This window comes from Necator americanus, chromosome III (genome assembly GCF_031761385.1).
Source record: "Necator americanus strain Aroian chromosome III, whole genome shotgun sequence".
In the NCBI taxonomy this organism is placed as follows: Eukaryota; Metazoa; Nematoda; class Chromadorea; order Rhabditida; family Ancylostomatidae; genus Necator; species Necator americanus.
In genome coordinates, this window is record NC_087373.1 from 18,419,999 (window position 1) to 18,440,585 (window position 20,587).

The 20,587-nt window shown below is 43.4% G+C and overlaps 1 protein-coding gene across 5 annotated transcripts; it reads left to right on the forward strand.

The window, feature by feature from the left end:
* Window positions 1-158: 158 nt before the first annotated feature.
* RB195_010012 (uncharacterized protein) lies at window positions 159-20,379 on the forward strand (the record flags this gene model as incomplete). Of its 5 annotated transcripts, XM_064190816.1 has the most annotated exons (11): window positions 1,662-1,803; window positions 2,354-2,456; window positions 6,039-6,159; window positions 7,970-8,076; window positions 13,988-14,164; window positions 14,834-14,870; window positions 14,940-15,078; window positions 15,901-16,813; window positions 16,915-17,847; window positions 20,053-20,180; window positions 20,231-20,379. In XM_064190816.1, 11 exons carry the CDS (start codon window positions 1,662-1,664, stop codon window positions 20,377-20,379), a joined length of 2,949 nt encoding a protein of 982 aa, XP_064048401.1. The 5 variants fall into 5 exon arrangements, with proteins under 5 accessions (XP_064048399.1, XP_064048400.1, XP_064048401.1 ...); XM_064190818.1 differs by lacking the exons at window positions 1,662-1,803; window positions 16,915-17,847; window positions 20,053-20,180; window positions 20,231-20,379 and adding exons at window positions 159-163; window positions 358-404 and having other exon boundaries at window positions 15,901-16,880; XM_064190817.1 differs by lacking the exons at window positions 1,662-1,803; window positions 16,915-17,847; window positions 20,053-20,180; window positions 20,231-20,379 and adding exons at window positions 159-163; window positions 358-404 and having other exon boundaries at window positions 2,354-2,444; window positions 15,901-16,880.
* Window positions 20,380-20,587: the final 208 nt, after the last annotated feature.

Genomic DNA, 20,587 nt, shown 5'->3' on the forward strand with positions numbered 1-20,587 from the left:
TCGGTTGAAATTCAGTTCGATATTTCACTCACTATAATGCAAACGGATACGATTAATAACTCTTGACACGAGACATTTCCCTCCAGAAAAAGTGACAACGCTGGGCGGCGTTGTTTCTTGTCTCATTTTTTTCCATAGAATCTGGTGAGTCTTAGAACATGGGGTTGCTAATAACATGTTAGACCTTGTTGTAATCGTGCATTGGTGCCCCCATTGTACTCGACCTCTCGGTCTTTCAACAGCTTCTAGTAACTATGCGTTTCTTTTGCTGAATCTATTTTCATTCGCACCTTGGATCTCCGGATTCTCCGCATTTGAAATTATCAAGGATCTAACACTATTACTTCGCTAATTTAGACAACACTATACTCGTTTCGTCAGACGTCAGTCCAAACCATCAGCAGGTGTATTTGCGCCATTCAGGCTTCAAGCGTTCCACAGATGAATTGAAACAGCTATGTTTGCTGCACGTTAACCCCTAGTTTTCGCCCATAAAACAACATCTTCCGTCAGCCGTTTCGACCAGAAATGAAAAAATTGGAAGTATAAAGTTGAATTTCGGCAGAAATATGCAACATCTCGGTCGCGTGCTTGCGGGTTTACGAATTTGGTGAGCATCAAACGCGGAAATCTCCAGTAGTCACCAATTCGTAGGGTCGCAACATGATGCCTTTGCGGTTTAAAGACAGTGCATAACGATTATGACGTGATGTGGAAACCACAGCGAGAGCGTAGAGTGGCGGAACCCAATGTGGTTCCGCCCTTTTTTCCATAATCGTCGTAAAAGAAACGGCATGAAAACGGCTTTATTTCCTATGAGGTATGTTAAAATGCGCATCTACGTACACGTTCCTCCGCCTTCAGCAGCCTTTTCGTTGGTTTCACTTGAATAGGCCTGTATAACTAATCTTCGACGCCCGCAATTGGATGCGGCGCGCGCACAAGTGTGGCGTATTGCAGCTGAGATCGTCGTAAAAAAAACCGCACTTTCCACGTCAAAATCGAGATATAGTGTCTTTGAACTGCGCTGGCAACCTGAGACGTAGTAGCAGCGATGGGGCAATCTGATCGATAGGACGATGACGTTTACAAGCTCCTCGGAGCTTTTTTCTTACCTTATTTCTGTTTTTCACTACAGTTAAGACTTTTTCATTTTCCTCAGTTGGCATGATTCGAATCGCTTGACAGTCGTAGTAGCAGCAACCTTTCTCATGCGCTATTACACGGAAAAGATAGATTGAAATTCAGTCCCTAAATATTAAATTCACATATAATACCTAATGACAAAACAAAGGCTCTAAAAGCTCTACGCTCCAAAATAGCGGATTTCTGTCACGATTACATCTGCGAAGTAGTCCTACTAATGTAGAAATACACAAAAATAATATAACGGAGAACCACAAAGGCTGCCGCGCGCCTGCGCACCTCTGAACTCTGCGGGCAGCCTGAGGAGTAGTTGAAGAGGTTCTTAGAAGCCTACAAGCGGCGCCTACCTATCGATCAGATTATCCAATTCATTTGCTAATGCAGAGGAGCGGAGTAAGGGTTTCGGTGGACACCTACTCAGAGACAGAGTGTTATGTTAGGCGCGTTCGCGACTATGTATAATGAAGAATGAGGCTGAAGAATGAAGGATTTGGCTGTTTTCCACTCCTCTTGGGATGTGCTATCGCGTTCGACTTCGACTTAATCGGGAGGTTGGTGAATGCGAGTGGTGCCTGTGCAGTGAGCTATGGAGGCCAGTAGATCTGTCAAGCACGCTTCAGGGAAGTCATGTGAAGTACAAATTCTTTGTCTCCGGAGGTGACTTGCTATCTTGGGATGGTGTTGGACTAACTACAGGGTTACGGATTACTACATCTGTCCTATACATCTTTTTCTATATAAAGATTGACAAGTCCGTAGTGCGGAGAGGGAACAATAGGTTCAATCAGCCGCTTCCAAACACGTAGAAATTGAAAGCAGTGGTGTTTTGTGCGAAGCGATCTATTCCTCATGATATCCGAGTATAATAGCTACCAATTAGGAAATAATATGATTTTTCGGGCGTATACTCGGGTAAGAACGACATGAAGCAGTTAAGCGGTTGCGCTCAAACAGTCGCGGTGGAGATAGCGGTTGGAATCGAGGTGGGACCATCGCGAACAACAGCAATGAGCGGTGGTAGAAGAGGTCCCCACTCGATCCTAACCACTACGCTCCACAGCACCGTTTCGAGCGCAGCCACTTATGCAACTGCACTGGGCTTTACGTCGTTTTGACTATGCCTCTCCTATCATTACCATTGCAGCAAAGACGTGATTTCCTATGTCATTGATTCTGTTTTATTTCCTTTTAAATTCCACATCTGCAGATCCAGCAAAGCGTCCTATAAGTATTGGCAACTCTTATGTATCCGCACTGCTCGTGATGGTCGGAAGCACAAACTTCTACGCACAGCAAGAGTACGTCCCTCCGTAAGCGGATTTTCGCCTTCCTCTTTATATCTTTGTTTTCCTACAGCGTTCACCGCTTGTTGATGACACCGCCTGGTTTGTTATGCGCCCGATAGAAGATATAGCAGCTCCGAAGCTTTAGCTCTGGTGCAGTTGCTCAAGCGGTTGCAATTGAGGTGAGACCCATGCACACTGTCATCGGACTGCAGAGATGAGCAAAAGTACCACCTCATTCGCAGTCATTAGCTCAACCACACCTCTTCAAATGCAGCCGCTTGCGCAGCTACGCCAAGCTTCAAGTTGTTTCAACCCGATTATAAGTTAATATGCTTCCGAATCGCTGCTGTCATGCTAAGTGTGACATATTATAGTCGGGTCAAAACAACATAAATCACGAAAGTTGTTGCGGTACATTTGCGTACACGTTCGAAACGGCGCGGCGGATGCAGCAGTTGGGACCGGTGCAAACTGCAGCGATGGGCGGTGCCAACAAGGGTTTCACAACGCTCCTAGCCACTACGCCGTACCCAAGCGCTTCGAAAGAAGCCGCGTACGCAATTGCGTATGTGCTTCATCTCGTTTTGACCCTACTATAGGTAAGCGCGGTTCATTGACAATCACTCCATATTTGCCAAGAACAGTGACATCGTGTACAACAAATTTTCATCATGAATAAAATCGCCAATGATTATTGTTTGTCCTACATTACGACATCAACCTTCTTGAAAGTTTTTACGTATAGAATCTCCGGCATTCTCCGGCTTTCTGTCCCATGGATATATGCAAACACTTCTGATTAATCATTTTAACGTTTGTAGATCTCTGTACATGGAAATACGAGTAAAACATGTTTCTACTTTGTTTTTCGGTTTTTCTCCGGCGCTGCCGACCTGATTCCTCGTACCTCCTAGGTGTGTTCTTATCTTCGTGTCGTTTCGTTCAACGACGCTGTCTGTCACAGCCCTAAGGGCGTTTTCCCCCGTTTTTCCCGTAAGGTCTGAGATTGGATGTCAGTCTTTTAAACTCAGCGTAATTATACTTCGGTCACATTAACTTGAGCAATTGTACATATGGTATGTCTGGGTAACGCAGAACATTCACACTGATACTATAGGTTCACATCGCTTACCTTACCTGTTAAACAATGATATAAAATATGAAGCCAATTTCATAAATTTCTGCCACAGAACCAAAACTATTACTGATAAAGGAACGCTTCATTTATTGTTCAGAAATGCTCGCAGTTATTAATTATTTATCAGCTTATTCTCTAGAAATGTGAGTATTATAATTTACAAAGGTTATCCAGTTCTAACTCTGCATTTGTTTTGTACCAAAAGAAGTTCAGAACATAATTCGAAGTAAAGGATGAAGTCTTTCTTTTTCCAAATCATGCAAATACAGGATTATGTGGAGAGGTTTGTCGACAAACCCTTAGCGGTGCTGTTTGAGCATGTTTACGTAGCAGCAAATATTTAGCAGTGTCTGGTGGCATAGGATTGCAACGTATTAGCAGGAAAATGTGGGAATTGCTCAGTTCTTTCAATTATTCCTGTTTGTAAGTCTGCGAAGTATCCCTAAATTCCTTTCTTCTACGTTTCGATTTCCGATTTATTGATGATTTCGGCTATCCAATTTAGAATATAAGCGTAACCTCTCTTGAAAAGTATTTCGATGCACTTTACTAGTAAGAGGCCGAACAAGAGAAAATCAGCCATCTAAACAGGCAAACAAGAATTGGAGATGAGTTTAAACAAAATATAAGTCCAGATAATATTCATACAATAACGAATCAAAATGAGAACACAAAGTTTCTGCCAGAAATCCTCGAGAACTTTTTCAAGTAATTAATGGTAGGTAAAAACTGCAACTGTAGCTTTTGAATGTTGGAGTTATGAAAAAATATGCAAAAAATTGCAGCATGGACTTCAGTGACACCATGTCGTTGGTTCTGTACGATAGTACTTCTTCTATAAATGTCTGAGCATGATTTACTTATTATTAGTGCCTTTTTATGGGATACCTAGGCTGCGTTAAAGGCATCACCCCACGAATCTGAGGTGGTGCAAATTTCAGGCGGAGTATTCGTATACGGGAACTGTGACTATGGAGAGGGGGATGATTCCGTCCATTTCTTCCTAATTGCCGTAAAAAACAGCCCGGAATATGCGGCGCCGCACAAGGCTGGCGCGCTCCAGTCGAACTCGTTGTAGAAAATAGCGCTTCGGAACGCTCGAAGCCGTATATTCCGGGCCGCTTTCTACGGCAATTAGGAAAAAATGAACGGAATCACCCCCCCCCCCTCCTCCTCCTCCTCCTCCTCCTCCTCCTCCTCCTCCTCCTCCTTCTCCTCCTCCTCCTCCTCCATAGTCTCCCATCCCGTATACGAATACTCCACTTGAAATCCGTACCACCTCAGATTCGTGGAGTGATGCCTTTAACCTAGGCTGCGTATAAACCTCCAACGCCGCATCCCAAAGGGTTTGATCTATGTCAGTATTTTATCCTCTCAATCGCAATATTCTCAATTATGGCGCACATTTTTTAGACAATTAAAAAAATTACATACAAACATTCAATGAGAAGCAGTCTAAATTATTTGAACAGTGACATCTTGGAGACATGATGACATATACCTCATGAGTTCAAACTACTGTAGCAGATTCAAAACAACATGAAGCACGGCGCACTTGCGTAAGCGGCTGCGTTCGAAGCGGCGCGTTGGGAAAGCGGTTTGGATAGAGATGGGACCATCGCAAACTGTAAAGAAGAATGGTGTTAGCAAGGATCCTCCTTCTATCCTACACTCCACCGCACCGCTTCGACCGCTTAGGCCAGTACACTGTGCTTTATGTCGTTTTGACCCTACTATACCATGCGAGAATAACGAATGAATTTTACTGCGCTTCTAAGCTAGTGCATTCGTATTATCACTGAGAAGCTCAGCGCAGTGAAGCGCTGTCACAGTCTCTTTGGAATTAGAAAAAAAATGAGTGCAAATAGGCCAGATTTTCTGTTAAAGGGGCAACCACGTTCTTTCAAAGCAGCCGTTTCAGGCAGGTGCGTCTGTATCTTGATATTGAAGAGCTGTTAGCCATGGTGACACGCGAACTATCTGTGTCGAAAATGCAGTGATGAAAATGTGCGATCGGCGTTTTACAAGTTTCTGTTGGTTGCTCCACGACAAGACCAAGAATAACATCTGGCTTCCATTAGTTCAAACACTCCGAGTATTCTCAAACAAGTTGTCGTGAAGATAGTTCTTCCTGACTCATATCATGCTTTGTCAGCGTTGTACCAGGTCTGGACCTGACACAGATTCTCACATCAGCAAAGTTAAAAGCGGAAATCCACATATTGCAGAAAGAACATTTGAGAAAGTGTACCACACATAATAAAACAATTTTCTCATTCTTCATTTCAAAGCTGAAATAAATATTCCTAAGTTTCATTTTACTATCACAAAAGTGGTTTTTGGTTCGGCATCAACTTTCAAAGACTGTATACTGTTTGGAGAAACTTTACTCTGTTTTTTTAGCAGTTGCTACTATCAACGGAACAAAAAATTGATTCTAAAGACTATTAGTTTCTTATTCTTTTCAGACTTCATACCCCGATGACGCTTGTGAACCGACCTAGTGCCGTAGAAAGCGGAGCGACTGACTCCCACAAACAATTCACTTCCCATAATGCTCATGAGCTTCTCGGAAAGAGACATGGAGAGGTAGTCTGTTTGAAATGCTGCATTATTCATAATCCGTATGTTCCAATCTTATCGATATTCATTGCCTGGGTGACCGCATTCGAGGACCAAAATGTGTAATTTTTGAACGCTATACCGTCTTTAGTCGCTCACCCAATCCAGTCTACAGGAATTTTCGGGACTCATCTTAGATCTAACATCTAACAAACCCGATTATGGAGTAGAAAAGAAAAGTGTAGTTGGGCACTCAACACTGCTCTAATTGAATTGTACTTTTGAGCGCAAAAACGTCCATTGAACACAAAAACTGTTCTTAGGTGACAAGTGGCGTTCTCATTTGGGAAACATTCAAAAGAGCGACTGTTCATGAAACGACAGGTCATCACTGAAAGTGAGTAGTTGAGTCAGTTGAGACCCTGAAACCTAGGATTTAGCTTTCGAGGCTCCATGACCTCTGGGTTAAAGTTATTAAAGACAGCATACCACGAATCTGACATGGTGAGGAATCCGCATAAAAAGCTAGAGATGGTGTTATAGATTGCAGGATCCGAGGTATTCATAATCTCTCTCTCTAATCGTAAAAAATGAGGTGGGAACCGCTTTAGTTCCTACAAGGTGCTAAAAACGCTCCTCTGTGTACACGTCCTGGTCCCCTGGCAAGCCTATTCACTGATTTCACTTGGTTAGGCTGGAGTGAAAACATTACTGATCTTCGACCGCTTGCACTTGCGTGCAACACGCGCTCAAGGACGGCGTGTTGCAACTGAAATCTGACTAAGAGAGATGAGCGGAACAACACCGGATTCCACAATCCAATCCAAGCTCATTTCAAACTTTTCACCTTAGCACACTATTCCTAGGTTTCACTTGCAACTGGATGCGGCGTCTGTACAGTGGAGCGTTGCAACTGAAATCGTCGTGAAAAACGGAATCTATTAAGCCGTTTTTTTTTACAACGATTAGGGAGAGATGAGCGGAAACACCCCTGATCCCGCAATCTACGACCCCCCATAGAGTTTGTCCATCGGAAATCCATACCACGTCAGATTCGTGGGGTAATGCATTTAGGTCTACTTAGGAGCACATTGCATCATATGTGACTCAAGTGGATGAGTGGTTAGAACATCTTGGACATCTCACCTTAACGAGAATTTCCAAAGCTATTGTAAGAACACTCATAGTAAACATCTGTAACCGAACGCCTAAAGCTATTCTTCATTTTTCGTTACTCAACTTATTTCTTTCATTTCATTTCTCTTTTTCTCTGCATAACGCTGTAAAAATTCGAATATCTGTCAAAATTAACTCACTTCGTAAACAGTTTTGATATTTCGATACATACATATAGTCGGGTCAAAACGACATAAAGCACGGTGCAGTTGCGCAAGCGGTTGCGCTCTCGGAGCGGTGGAAATCGGGTGGAATCGAGGTGGAACTACAGCAAGGAACTGCGGGCGGTAGAAGAGGTCTTCTCTTGATCCCAACCTCTGCGCTCACCGCACTGTTTCGAGTGCACCCAGTTACGCAATTGCACCGGGCTTCATGTCCTTTTGACTCTACTATATGTCACAGTGAAATGAATAAAATGTCGTGAGAAAAAATCTGGTTGTTTGTTCATAGAAAATTATTGATTGCAGTAAGACTTACTAATCGGTTTTTCCTTCGGACAGCATTGGCTTTTTTCTAGCTCCTGGGGTTGCTACTAGCAGGATTTCTGAGGATAACAAGAAGTGAAATAGAGGCATATTTTTACAGGTTTATTGCAGTGAATTTTTAATAGCCGGTTCTGGGGAATCGGACTAAATGACGTTATTCTGTAGTTGTTGTTCAGGATGACACAGAGGCTCCCCGTGCAAAACGTAGATTCGAAAGGGTCAGCGCTCAGTTTGAAAGATTCAGCATCTCTGAACGAAACGGATCCAATGGAAGAGTGAGCATGTACGTGTGTTTGTCCATTAATGTGTTTACGCTACTTCGTCGCTTGATCATTATATTTTATTCCAATGTTATGACTTGCAAACTGAGCGCGGTTTCGAACACTTGTATTAACGCTCCTGTGAGTTGGTTTGTTCATAACAGCCTTCTGAAACGGGGAACGGTCAAGAGGTACCCGTATGATGTGCCGCCGCGTATCCAGGAGGCTGATGAGCGTCGTTAATTGCACCGCGCGTCTCCTGATACCGTCATGATCGCTACAGTAGCCTGGTTGCTCCTCTTGTGCTACGTCTTCAAGACGCCCCGCCCACGCCACCCTCCCCACCCATTTCGCCGCGTCTGCCACTCTTACGGCGATTTTTTTTCCGCCGCGCTTACAGCTCTTATGATGCGCTTTTAAAATCGAACGGAAAGGAAAGTACCTGGTGTTAGATGTTGTTCGAAGGTCTACATAAAATGTGCTTGTTAGTTAATATAAAAGAAGGAAAGAATGAAATAGGTTTGTACAAGTGACATGCCATTTAGAAATGCGAGTGAAAATGAAATTACCCAGTTTCGAGTTGTTAGATGGAAAGCACTCATTCATCTCTGGGAATGCAAGAGATGTTTCAAAAAATGTCCCACTGATCGGCGTTTTGCTATCTTCTTTACTTTTTTCGCCTTCTAAGGATTTCTTTTTGCTTATCTAGCTGGGTAAAACTGGCATCCAACGATTAAGGAGGCTCGAATAATGCCTCGCAGACATACACTGTACCTAAAGGTATATCTCGAAGATACAAAGGTCTCTGTTCGCCACTAATACACCTAACCTTTCATATTGATGTAATGCAGAAAACAGATAGAAATGAAGTGATGAAACGCTGTTGAAAGAAGTTTGAAGAACCATACAAAGTTTTATTATATAAAACTGTATAAAACGTACAAGCATGTATTGAAATATGTCAAATATTGGCATATTTCAATACTTGCTTTACATAAACATTATATCTATGTAAAATTTTGAAAAGGTAAAATGTAGAAAGGAGTTAAAGAATGTATACAAAGTAATAAGCGCATAATGTTGCTGTTATTATAACTGCCGCAGTTGAAAGTTGAACACGAATTCATTGAATGGCATCGTGACAAACACATACTTATGCACTGCTAGTTTATATAGAAAACTTAGGGCATGAAATGTGTTAAATTATGAGACGTTTGAAAATATATGCGTGTTATTCTTTTCTCTGGAGCATCTTTTTGAAATAATTTTTACTTATTCTTCTCCTTTATTCCCAATAATATGCGCTTAGTTTACTATATCCGTACATCAAAATTCGCCTCGGCAATTCGTTCTTCACTCCCTCCTTCAAAATTCGCACTATCCACCGCTTCGTCGCGGCACGAAAGTCGCGCACGGCGTTGATTAGAGAGCAATAGGGAGGCGGGGTGTAGGTGATCTCAGGCGGTCGTGGAGGATATCTAGCTGGTGGAGCGGCAGCCGCAATTACGCGGAGGCGCGCGGTGCCGAAGGGAGGACAGGAGCGGTCAGCCGGTTTTCACGGGTACCTCTTGTCCCGCACCCTTCTGAAACTAATGTTTCATGGATTCATCATTCTGGATAAGCCTGCTCGCAGAGTTCAGACCCGTTCAGCGCTTCGATGGTTATTGTGCGTTCACCGTTCACTCAATAACCATCAAACCGCAGAGCCGCTACCTACTGTTGACTTCTACATCATTCACGTTTGCGCACGATGCTGTACATACAGTAAAGTCAAATCGACATGAAGCACGGTGCAGTTACGTAAGCGGATTCGCTCGAAATGGTGCGTTGGAGCGTTAGGGTCGAGTGAGGACCCCTGCTGCCATTGTTCATTACTGTAGTTCGTGATGGTCCCACCTCGATTCGAACCGCTCTCTCCACCGCGCTGCTTTGAGCGCACCGCTTACACAACTGTACTGTGCTTTATGTCGTTTTGACGTACTATAGTTTTTTTTTACCATTGCTAATGAGCGTTGAATGTGTTCTATATGGACTTTGCTCGAGTTTTACGGTGGTTTTCAGGCCACGGAAAACTGCGACTGATTTTCTTACATTTAGAGGCATCACTCCACGAATCTGAGGTGGTACGGATTTCAGGTGGAGTAGAAATGAAATGTAAAGAAATGGACGGAATCACCTTCCTCTCCATAATCTACTATCCCTTATAAGAATACTCGACCTAAAATCTGCACCACCTCAGAGTCGTAGGGTGACGCCTTTAAGCATGGCATTTATATTCTCACCTACAAACTTCCTGAACGTGTAAATCTAGAAGCTAAGAATCCACCTTACAAACGGGAAAACCTCATTATGAAATGAAACCAAACTTTTTCGTATCTATTCTAGGAACGATGTGTGAGAAAGTCCGAACATAACTTCTGATTTCAAGACTTACTTTTTACTACAGCCATAGATCTAAGGTTAATGATCTAAGGTTCTTTGAGCTTACGTGCCTCGCCCTGCTCTACGCAATTTCGGATTGAAATAGGGAATCAGTGCCTTAGAGTCAGTGATTTGAAACGTTTCGAACACATTTACACTTTCGTTCTAACATAATAATAAGGAGCAATGGATACAGCAATTACAAACTTTACTATGTAAAGGTTTAGCTAACAAATAGAAATAGCCTTGCTGATTTAGAAAATGGGTTCAAACTTGCATACTTGTGAAATGTACTCACAGATTATTGTGAAAAACGAGAACTTTTTGCAATCATTCTTAACTGCGTTTATATTCGAAGAGAGACTTGCACACATCCATAGCATTCTAATGTAAACTCTTCAAGACATTCTAGTCGAACTTCTGAATAATTTAGCGCGAACTTGTCGGAAATGTAAAACTACTCGAATGTCAAAATTTCAGATACAGCATAATCTGCCGTACTAACTTATTTCACAAGCATACAGTTTTGAACTCACTCCGCAGGTAACTTATAAAGGCCAGATCAATTTAATACTGTTCTTGGTAGTGCAAACCCTGTTGCATCTAAGATAATTGGTTTCCTCCTTGTTGTACTCCAGAAAGCAGAGTGAGGCCAAAAAACAACTTTACAAAATGAAGACGCGACTTATCTTTTCACGTGTCTGAACGTGCGGCTAAAGCCGGACTTAAGACTTTCTGTGGTGTTCGCTTCGCTCTCCTTCACTGATCAATGAAAATTAATAGTACTGTATTATTCTCTGAAGTTAAATTTGTTTTGATCTGACAACACTTTCTTCCTCTTTTTTTATTATAAATAAGGGCGAAAGATTTCATAGTTTTCCTTCTAAACGCGTTAGTACTACACTTGGAGAATATTCAATTTCTAGCTTCATTCGATGCCAATATAATGTAGACAGAATTTGAAGGTATTACTCGAGATTTGGGTTTTCCTCCTGTTTCCTACAAGAGTTATCAATGAGTGATGTTTTAGCAGAAAATGACGTGAAAGACTTTATCCTACTGATAAGGATAACGTCCTATGTTAGACCATGTAAACTGATGGCTACTATTTAAGCGGCCGCTTGCATGCGTGTTTCCACTTTCTGAAGAAGTGATGTTGCCATCCCTATTGAAACGTGCAAAGAAGTACATCTGCGGAGATGTCGTGGAGGTGAAACGCAACACGGCTAGTGGCCACAGATATGAAACGGTTGCAACGTCACATTTACTTTTTGCAACATCCAAACGAAGTTATTGTTTGACACTACTGCACCAAGGAACACCAGTTCCCACCACTGGACCCGCTGGACCCGTCACACGCCTTTTTGTAGCTATCTGCCGTCGGCGCACCAATTCGACGTGGTTGCTCCGTCGCACCCCCCATTTCGAATTTCGTGACACGAAAATCGAAAAGAGGAGTGCGACGGGTCCCATGGTGTCGGGTTGGCGCGCCAGCGCCAGATACCTATAGAAGGGGTTGCGACGGCTCCACCGGCGTCGGATAGGTGCCCCGGCGCCAGATACCTATAGAAGTGGGTGCGACGGGTTCACCGGCGTCGGATTGGCGTGCCGGCGCCACATAGCTATAATATGGGGTGCGACGGGTCCCGCGGCATCGAAATGCTGCGCAATAACTTCGTGTGCATGTCGCAAAAGGTAAGTGGGATGTTTCATAGCCCTGGCTACTGTGCGCGTTGCTTTTCACTTTTATGACTCTTTCGCGTGTTTTTTCCTTCTCCGATCGCCTCAAGTTGGTAGCATGCCTTCCTCAGAAAGTTAGAACATGCACACAAACGGCTGCTTAAATAGTAGCGAACAGTTTATATGGTCTAACGTAGAACGTTATCTTTATCAGTAGGATAAAGTCTTTCATTTTCTGCTAAATCATCATTCATTGATAACTCTTGGAGGGAAACAGAAGGAAAACCCAAATTTCGAGTAATACCTTCAAATGGTGCCTACATTATATTGGTATCGACGGAGTGTTTGAAGCTGAAGTTTGAGTATTCTCCAAATGTAGAATTGGCGCGGTTAGAAAGAAAACTATGAAATCATTTTCCTTTATTTATAATTTAAAAAATATGAAGAAAGATTGCTAGAGATACACAAGTCTAACTTCACAGAAAAGGGCATTAATTTTGATTTTTGTTGATCAGTGAAGGGGAGCGAAGCGAATACCACAGAAAGTCTGGAGTCCGGCTAAAGCCGGACGATCAGACTTTCTGCGGCGTTTGCTTCGGTCTTGTTCACTGATCAATGAAAATTAATAGTTGCGGCATTTGCTGTGAAACTAGATTGGTGCCTTTCTAACAATACTTTCTGCTTTTTTGTACAAAATTAAATTAATTTTTTGTACAAAATTAGGGGAAAGATTTCTTAGATTTAGTTCTAAATGTTCTCCATTTGGAGATCATTCAAACGTCGTTTAAATACTCCTTCGATACCAACATATCAATATACAGACCCAATTTGAAAATATCACTCGAAGTATGGGTTTTCTTCCTATTTTCCCCTACAGTTATCACAGAATGTTTTATTTAAGCGGCGGGTTTCTTTCATGTTTCCACTTTCTGAAGAAGGCATGTTACCAAGTTGAGGCAAAGGTCAACGTCTCATTCACCTTTTGTGATATGCAGATCCAGTCGCACCGCCCGCCCCTTTTCGAATTTCGTGGCGCACACACACAAACACACACACACACACACACACACACACACACACACACACACACACACACACACACACACACACACACACACACACACACACACACACACACGTGACCGACTAAAGCCCATTATTACATAGCATGATCATGATTATTATGGGTAAATAAAAAGGGGTAGTCGAAGTGTTTTCGAAGCGCTTCACATCACTTTCTTCAACTGTTTTATTCAATATTAAACCCTTTGGGTGACGTCGTGCGTGAGCTGGCCAACTAGTCATACTTGCCGACCCGATCTGAACGACAAAATTGCGGTGCTTCCGAGAACGTCCATACCTCTCAACATAGTTGATGACACAAAAAAAAACATTTGTAAATGCTCTCGCAATTGTTGTTCGGTTGTTTCGACAATTACAGTTGTCTAGATGCAACTCTGTCAAATATTCGCAATTTTTATACTCTGAACCATCCTTACTTGAATCTACAAAAGTGTAGCGGACAATTCAATTCCGTTCTATTTTTTCAATGTTGAACCTCAACTATGATACACACGCATTCGAGAATCAAATAAAACTAGAAACCGATCCTGGTCGCTTTAATCAGACAAAAGTTGCGAATACGCATGCATTGATGCGATTCCTTTTTGTAGGTGATCTCTTAAACTACTACTACTACTCTACTTTAAACCATGAATTTAACTCTTTTGCCGAACTTTAACTGACGAATGGAACGAGTGGAAATAATTCCAACAAAACTCTAGTATTATTTCACCCATATTGTTACAATAATCCGTAAAAGAACAAGCTCAGGGATACTTCGGATTCTGAAGATGAAGCTGCCGGTTGTGGAAGTACAACCGATGAACAGATGGTGCAAGGAATTGTAGAAGAACCCGACGAATGTGGTTCTAATGGTCTTATGCTCGGTGAATACCTTAAAGGCTATCTTGAACGCATGAAGCACAATAACCTTACATTTCTTGTGAGGTGAGTGGTTTGTATTTCTCATTTTGTTATAGATGAATGTGATGATATGAGATAGAGCGCGATGCCTTAGGATACAACCTCGCTTTAACAAGTTGTGCATATTTTCCCGTATCCTGTTGTTACTTGGTGGGAAATCAGTGGTATAAGCAATGACTAAAGTGCACCATTTTAAACGGATAAATGATTGCGTTTGATAGCTCTAGATTTTACACCCCATTCACGGTGGACGTCAATGGTAGACGAACTGTTAATTTGGGGAGGGTTACACTAAAATTACTGCAAAAGCGCGCTTTGTAATATCGTAACGTTGGTGGTACAGTCGACTCAAAATGTTTCTTATTGGGGTAAAGCGTTGCGTCCTCAGTGACGACTTGCTGTGGTCTCCCTCTATTGAGCACGGGAAGTTTCAAGAAGTTTCTTTTCATCTTGCTTTCTATGGTTTTCGTTTTTTTTTTGTATATTACATGGACAAGGCTACATAGTCCTAGCAAAGTCTTTTCATTGGTGTTGCCTCCTGTTCTGCTGTGTGATCGTTTGCAATCTTCGAGTTTGTAGGAATTAAGTTTCTCTTCATTCCTCTGGGTAAGTGTAATGATTGACTTTTTTTGTAAACGCAGACGGAATAAAATCCGTCTTATCAAGGAGGTTTAAGGTCAGTATCTGATCCAGAGATGAGTCCGTAAGCACGTCAAAGCATATTTGCAAGGTACATGCAAAGCTAAGATTCACCACCGTCTTGGCAAAATGTCGCAAGGAGGCTCCCTGATCCTTATAGGTTGGGCGACGACCTGTGGTGAAAGCTAAGCTCGCCGTGGCATGGCTGCTTAGTTTGGGGAAAAGTCTCTTTGCCACTCCAGTATATTCACTACCTCAGTACCCTGCACACTGGGCCCTGCCGTTTCAGACGTCGGACGGTATGGCGACCGTGAGAGGCAACCAAATCTCAGGTTGCTCAGGATGTCATTGATTCTGGACCAAGGGGAACGGTAAAGAGGGTCCCGGCGGATTCTCCGCGAATGCCTCCGAGACATAAGGTGCCCAGTGGATATGCCGGCGGATACGCGAACATATCTCGACGAGGTCACGCTCCAGTCGTTCATGAAGACGCAGACAACCGTCATAGATGTCCTTCCTGCCACAGGGACGCAGAGAACTGAGCAGTTACAAGGAAATATGTAAAGAAGAGTGGTGTGAGCTGTCGAAATGACCGAATAAGTCAAAGAGTAATAGTGTTAGATAGAAGTACATGGGATTTCGTATGGTGTTCTAATAAAGAAAGGCAGTGAGTTTGTCTTTATATCACCTTCAGAAAGTCTAGAAATCTTACCAAATTTGAACTCTTTTTCGTCCTGTAAGTTCCCGGAAGTCAGAGATACAGAAGGCTCCTCTGTCCAGAAATAAGTTAGGTTACAAAAAAGCTTGGGAGTTACAGGATAACGTTAATTCTCATTACTTTTGAGAGCTGGAATGTTCCGTTTTAACGAAAATTTTTATGCACGTAATTTAAAGCTATTAGATACATCCTTAACTTAAACTTCACGTGAGGATTTCTCTTGCTTCTGGTGCGACTACTAAATTGAGATCACCTCACGTCAAAAAATTACAGTGAATCTGTCTGATTCTCCAGAACAATTTGGTAGATAGTGAAATATATCCTAGCCGTTGATGCGGCGTATGATTAGCGGTAGGTAAGCAGAGTCAGTTACTTAGGCGCCAACGAAAGTGAATCTCTTTAGGACACGCACCATCGCTATTTGCCCTGACGAGGCATGACCGGGGCATGCTGGAAATTCCGCCGGGACCCTCTTTACACGCACCCCTGGACCAAGGCGACGCAAGCACGACTCGTCATGGAGACTGTCTCAGACTGTGTACTTACAACGCGAGAACAGTTTCCACAGACGCTGACCTGCATGCCCTTCTCGGAGCTGCAGAGCGTATCAAATTTCACGTGATTGCTCTGCAGGAGACCAAGTGCAGAAGGAGCGACGTACGACAGATGAATTACAGTACACTCGTCATTCGTGGAGAGAAGTTTCCGTCGCGAAATGTAGGCGGTGTTGGTTTTGTTGTGCACCCATCTGTCGTCCATCTCGTCGATTCTCACGAGATCCTGTCACTTCGTCTGGCCATTCTTCGCCTCCGCCCTCTGCGCCAAAAATCCATCAGTATCATCAACTGCTACTCACCAACATCAGCAGCTGATGAATCCGAACTAGACGCGTTTTCAGAGGAGCCGGAGGAAGTAGTCCGCAACGAGAAGTCCTTCTACAAATTCCTTGTCGGAGACTTCAACACAAAACTAGGAAAGGCCACAGAAGAGGAATACAGGATTGGAAGATTTGGACTAGGGGACCGGAATGAAAATGGCAATCGTCTCACCGGGCTGTTGTCCGCCGCTCGCCTCTTTCATGGGAACTCTCTTTTCATGAAAAAAGATCATCGTCGGTGGACATGGAAGTCGCCCAATGGCGCGACTCGTGCGAAGATCGACCACATACTCACCAACCAGAGGTGGTGTCTACTTGACGTCTCAGTAGTACCATCCTTTTGTAGTGGTTCTGATCACCGTCTCCTTCGTGCGAAAATCGTCTTAGCCACACGATGGAAAAGAACATCTGCTATCGGCAACGAAGAAGAAAAGAAGTCGTATACGACGACTGCGTACTCGAGGACTCCTTGTCCCAAGCTGACTGACACATCGAGGAGGACGTGACGTGCCCAAACGTGGACTACGAGATGCTGCTCAGAGGATTACGAGCCTGTGTTGAACGTGCCTCGAAGCCGCGCACGACAAACTTGGATCGAATTTCGAAAGCCACCAGGGAATTGTTGGAAAGAAGAAGGGCTTTGAGGGATTATCCGAATGCATCGCACATTGAGCGGTTAGTAGCAGACACTAGCTGCAGAAAAGCGTTGCAGGAGGATCTTATGAAGTACAGGCAGAAGAAGATTCTGGAAGCAGCACAAAGAAGAACAAGTCTGAAGAAGTGCCGCAGGGATCTCCGCGAATATAATATTCCGCTAGCAACCTTGCTGAGCGAAGACGAGACTCGCACGTCTTCTCGTCGTGAGATGGAAATCATAACGGAGAGGTTCTACTCGAACCTTTTCCGTTCATCAACTCCTATGTCAAGCTCGATCATCCCCACTGGCGAAGCTCCCCCACGGATTCTCCCTTCGGAAGTACGAGTCGCTATCAAGAGCATGAAACCTGACACAGCCCCCGGACCTGATTTTATATCAGCAGACTTTCTTCGGGCTGGTGGCCATCCGCTTCATGTAATCTTAGCAGCGCACATGACATCCTACCTTCAGAAAGAAAGGATCCCAGACCAGTGGAAGACCTCGCGAACCGTTCTTATCCATAAGAAAGGTGACCGAGAGGACCTTCGGAACTACCGTCCGATATGCTTGCTGAGCGTGTTATACAAAGTATTCACCAAGCTCATCCTCACGCGCATATCTAGGACGCTGGATGAAGCCCAGCCTCAAGAACAAGCTGGATTCCGCCAGGGGTTCAGCTGCTTGGGCCACATCCAGACCGTGTCGAGGGTCATAGAGGTTTGTCGGGAATACCGCCTGCCCCTTGTTCTAACCTTCGTCGACTATGAGAAAGCCTTTGACAGCGTAGAAACGAATGCAGTACTGTCAGCGCTGGTCGATCAAGGTGTGGACTCGTCGTATGTGAGGACATTAGCCAATTGCTACGATCAATGCACGACTAGGATACAGCTTTTCCACCGCCTTCTCACCTACCCAGTGGAAAGGGGTGTGACAAGTTGATACTATATCGCCGAAGCTGTTCACAGCTGCATTGCAATGGATAATGAAATCACTTTCCTGGGAAGAAAGGGGCATACGTGTTGATGGAAGTTTTCTTTCGAACCTTCGTTTCACGGACGACATCGTTCTCTTTTCGAGCAGTACCAATGAAGCAGAAACGATGCTCAACGAATTGAACGAAGCAGGGAAGAGAATAGGACTACGAATAAACAGAAAGAAGACACAGTTCATGAAGAGCGCCTACTGCGAGGACGGTGGAGTACAATTTGAAGGCTCCTAAATCGTGGAAACTCCGTCATACGAGAGAGTCCGTTTTCCATGTTCTATGAACATGGAAAAAATGACTTGAAGGAAGAACTGAATAGAAGAATGAGAGCAGCGTGAGCAGCATTCGCAGCCGACAGGGAAGCTACGGACCAACTGACTGACCAGGATCTTCGTGCCCATCTGTTTGACTCGACAGTCCTTCCAGCGCTCTGTTACGCTGCGGTGACGTGGGCAGACACCGCGGCCACGTCTAGGAAGCTACTCACTATTCACAGAGCCCTTGAGAGATGTCTCCTGAAGTTTAACCGGCGCACACAACACCTTGCCGGTCTTCGCAGCTCCGGCTTAAGAAGCATGTCCCGTCTTCGCGACCCAGCGGAATATATATCGAAAGCAAAACATAGATGAGCCGGTCACATCATGAGAAGAATCGACGATAGATGGACTAAAGAGCGCTAGAGTGGATCCCAAGGGACGCTAAACGCCCCTGAGGGAGACCGCGAAAGAGATGAGGTGACGTGTTCGCTGCGCGGATAGACCAGCTGACGTTGACGTTGACGAGGTCCTTGAGCCGTATCCAGCTGAGAGCTCAGCTGGATACGGCTCAAGGACCTCGTCAACGTCACTCACGAAGCTTGAGAACATCTTGGATGACAATGGCGAGGGAACGAAACGAGTGGAAGAGATGCTGGAGCCCACACGTCCAGTGAAGACGGGCCATCTAAGTATCTAAGTATGCAAAACGTGTAAGCCACCTGCTCCAATGACATAACCTTCTTAATTAAGCGTGCGATCAAAAATAGTTGAAATAGCTGGTAGCATAGGGGAACCCGCTGGACTGGGGTGCAAACGTCTTGTGCTTCGGCTCCGCTGGATGCCGTTTTTCTTTCTACGTTTTTTTTTGCGCATTATGACCCGACATCGGCGTCGGATACGACATCTCACTACATCAATCCAACTTGTTGAAGATATGATCCAATCAGTGTCCAAAGATTGCGCCGTGAATCTATCGAGTGGTACTTTTCACGTAGCGAAGGAAAATAGCAAGCATCATCATACGTATGCTTTTGGATGTCCGAAAGGAGGAATAAAATGGAGCTGAAGATTTGGCTGGTGTGGATAGGGTAGAAGATGATTGGTGACTTACAAGACTTGGAAGAAAAGAAATGGAGGGGGAGGTGCAGAAGAAAATTGTCTTTTTTTTTTTTGAAGTCTGAATGACACCAAAAAAGAGGACAAGTTATTTTTATACTTAATATTTTGGATGTGTATTTTTGAAGTTTGTAAACTTTGCATCAGTGCTGCTAGTAGTGCTGCATTAACTACTTTAGTAACGTATATGTGAAGTTTACCAACAATATTTTACTCATCTTTATAAAGGGGAACTGTTTTTTCAGTCATTGTTTAAAGCTGAAGCTTCCATCAATGTTGGTTGCAACCCTAAATTGCATGTCTGGAGATTTCAAGCTTGTCGGTTTGTCTGCTGGTTTGTTTGTCGACTATAAGCATTGATTTTAGCTGAACGAGAGAATAAATGTTAGCAAATCATTAAAACCAGCACAAAAAGGGGAGCTAGAAGAAAGACAATGCAAGAGCAGAATTTACTTTCACAATCCAATATATTTGAAAGTTTGGTACATGTTTCGCAATCAATCAGTAAGAGTGCTAGTAACAAAATAAAAGCATATAAGGGTTAAGTACTGCTTACCTCAATTACTCAGTGAAAAGAGATCATTATCACATGATCACAATATACAACGTTTTGTTGTGCAACCATACAAATTTCTCTACTTAGGATATAAAAAACTTCCTGGTTCCTGTCAAAATACTTTTAGGGGAACTATTCAAGGGAATGAACTCGTTGTTTGGCGACCACTGGCTGAGTTTCGGGACCCCTTTCAAGATCCTACAATGAAAGGAAGGATCCAAGAAGTTGAAGGTTCTGAAAATACTACAGATGAAGGTAGGGTTTGATGACCCCAAGTAAATTATAGTTCTAAGCTATATTTTGAGGCTGCACCTCTCATCTTATTACCGAAGCTGGAGATAGTGAATCGGAGAACGAATCGTCACTTAATGTTAGTCCATCAACATCTAAACTTCGAATCGAAGAGCTGAACGACCAAAAAGGAAATGTCGAAGACATGGATTGCAGTTGGTGAACACGTGGTGATATCGCTCTGTTTTATGCAGAAGGATTAGCTATTCTGATCTCGCCTTTTTTTTATTCGTTAACTTCCCTGCTAGAAAGTGCCTCTTTTCGTACGTTTAGATAGTTTTATGTTTATCGTCTATACGAGTTTTATATTTATTGCAATGTACGATAATTCTCACCATTTGAAGCAAGCACTTATAATCTTCACAGTCAAT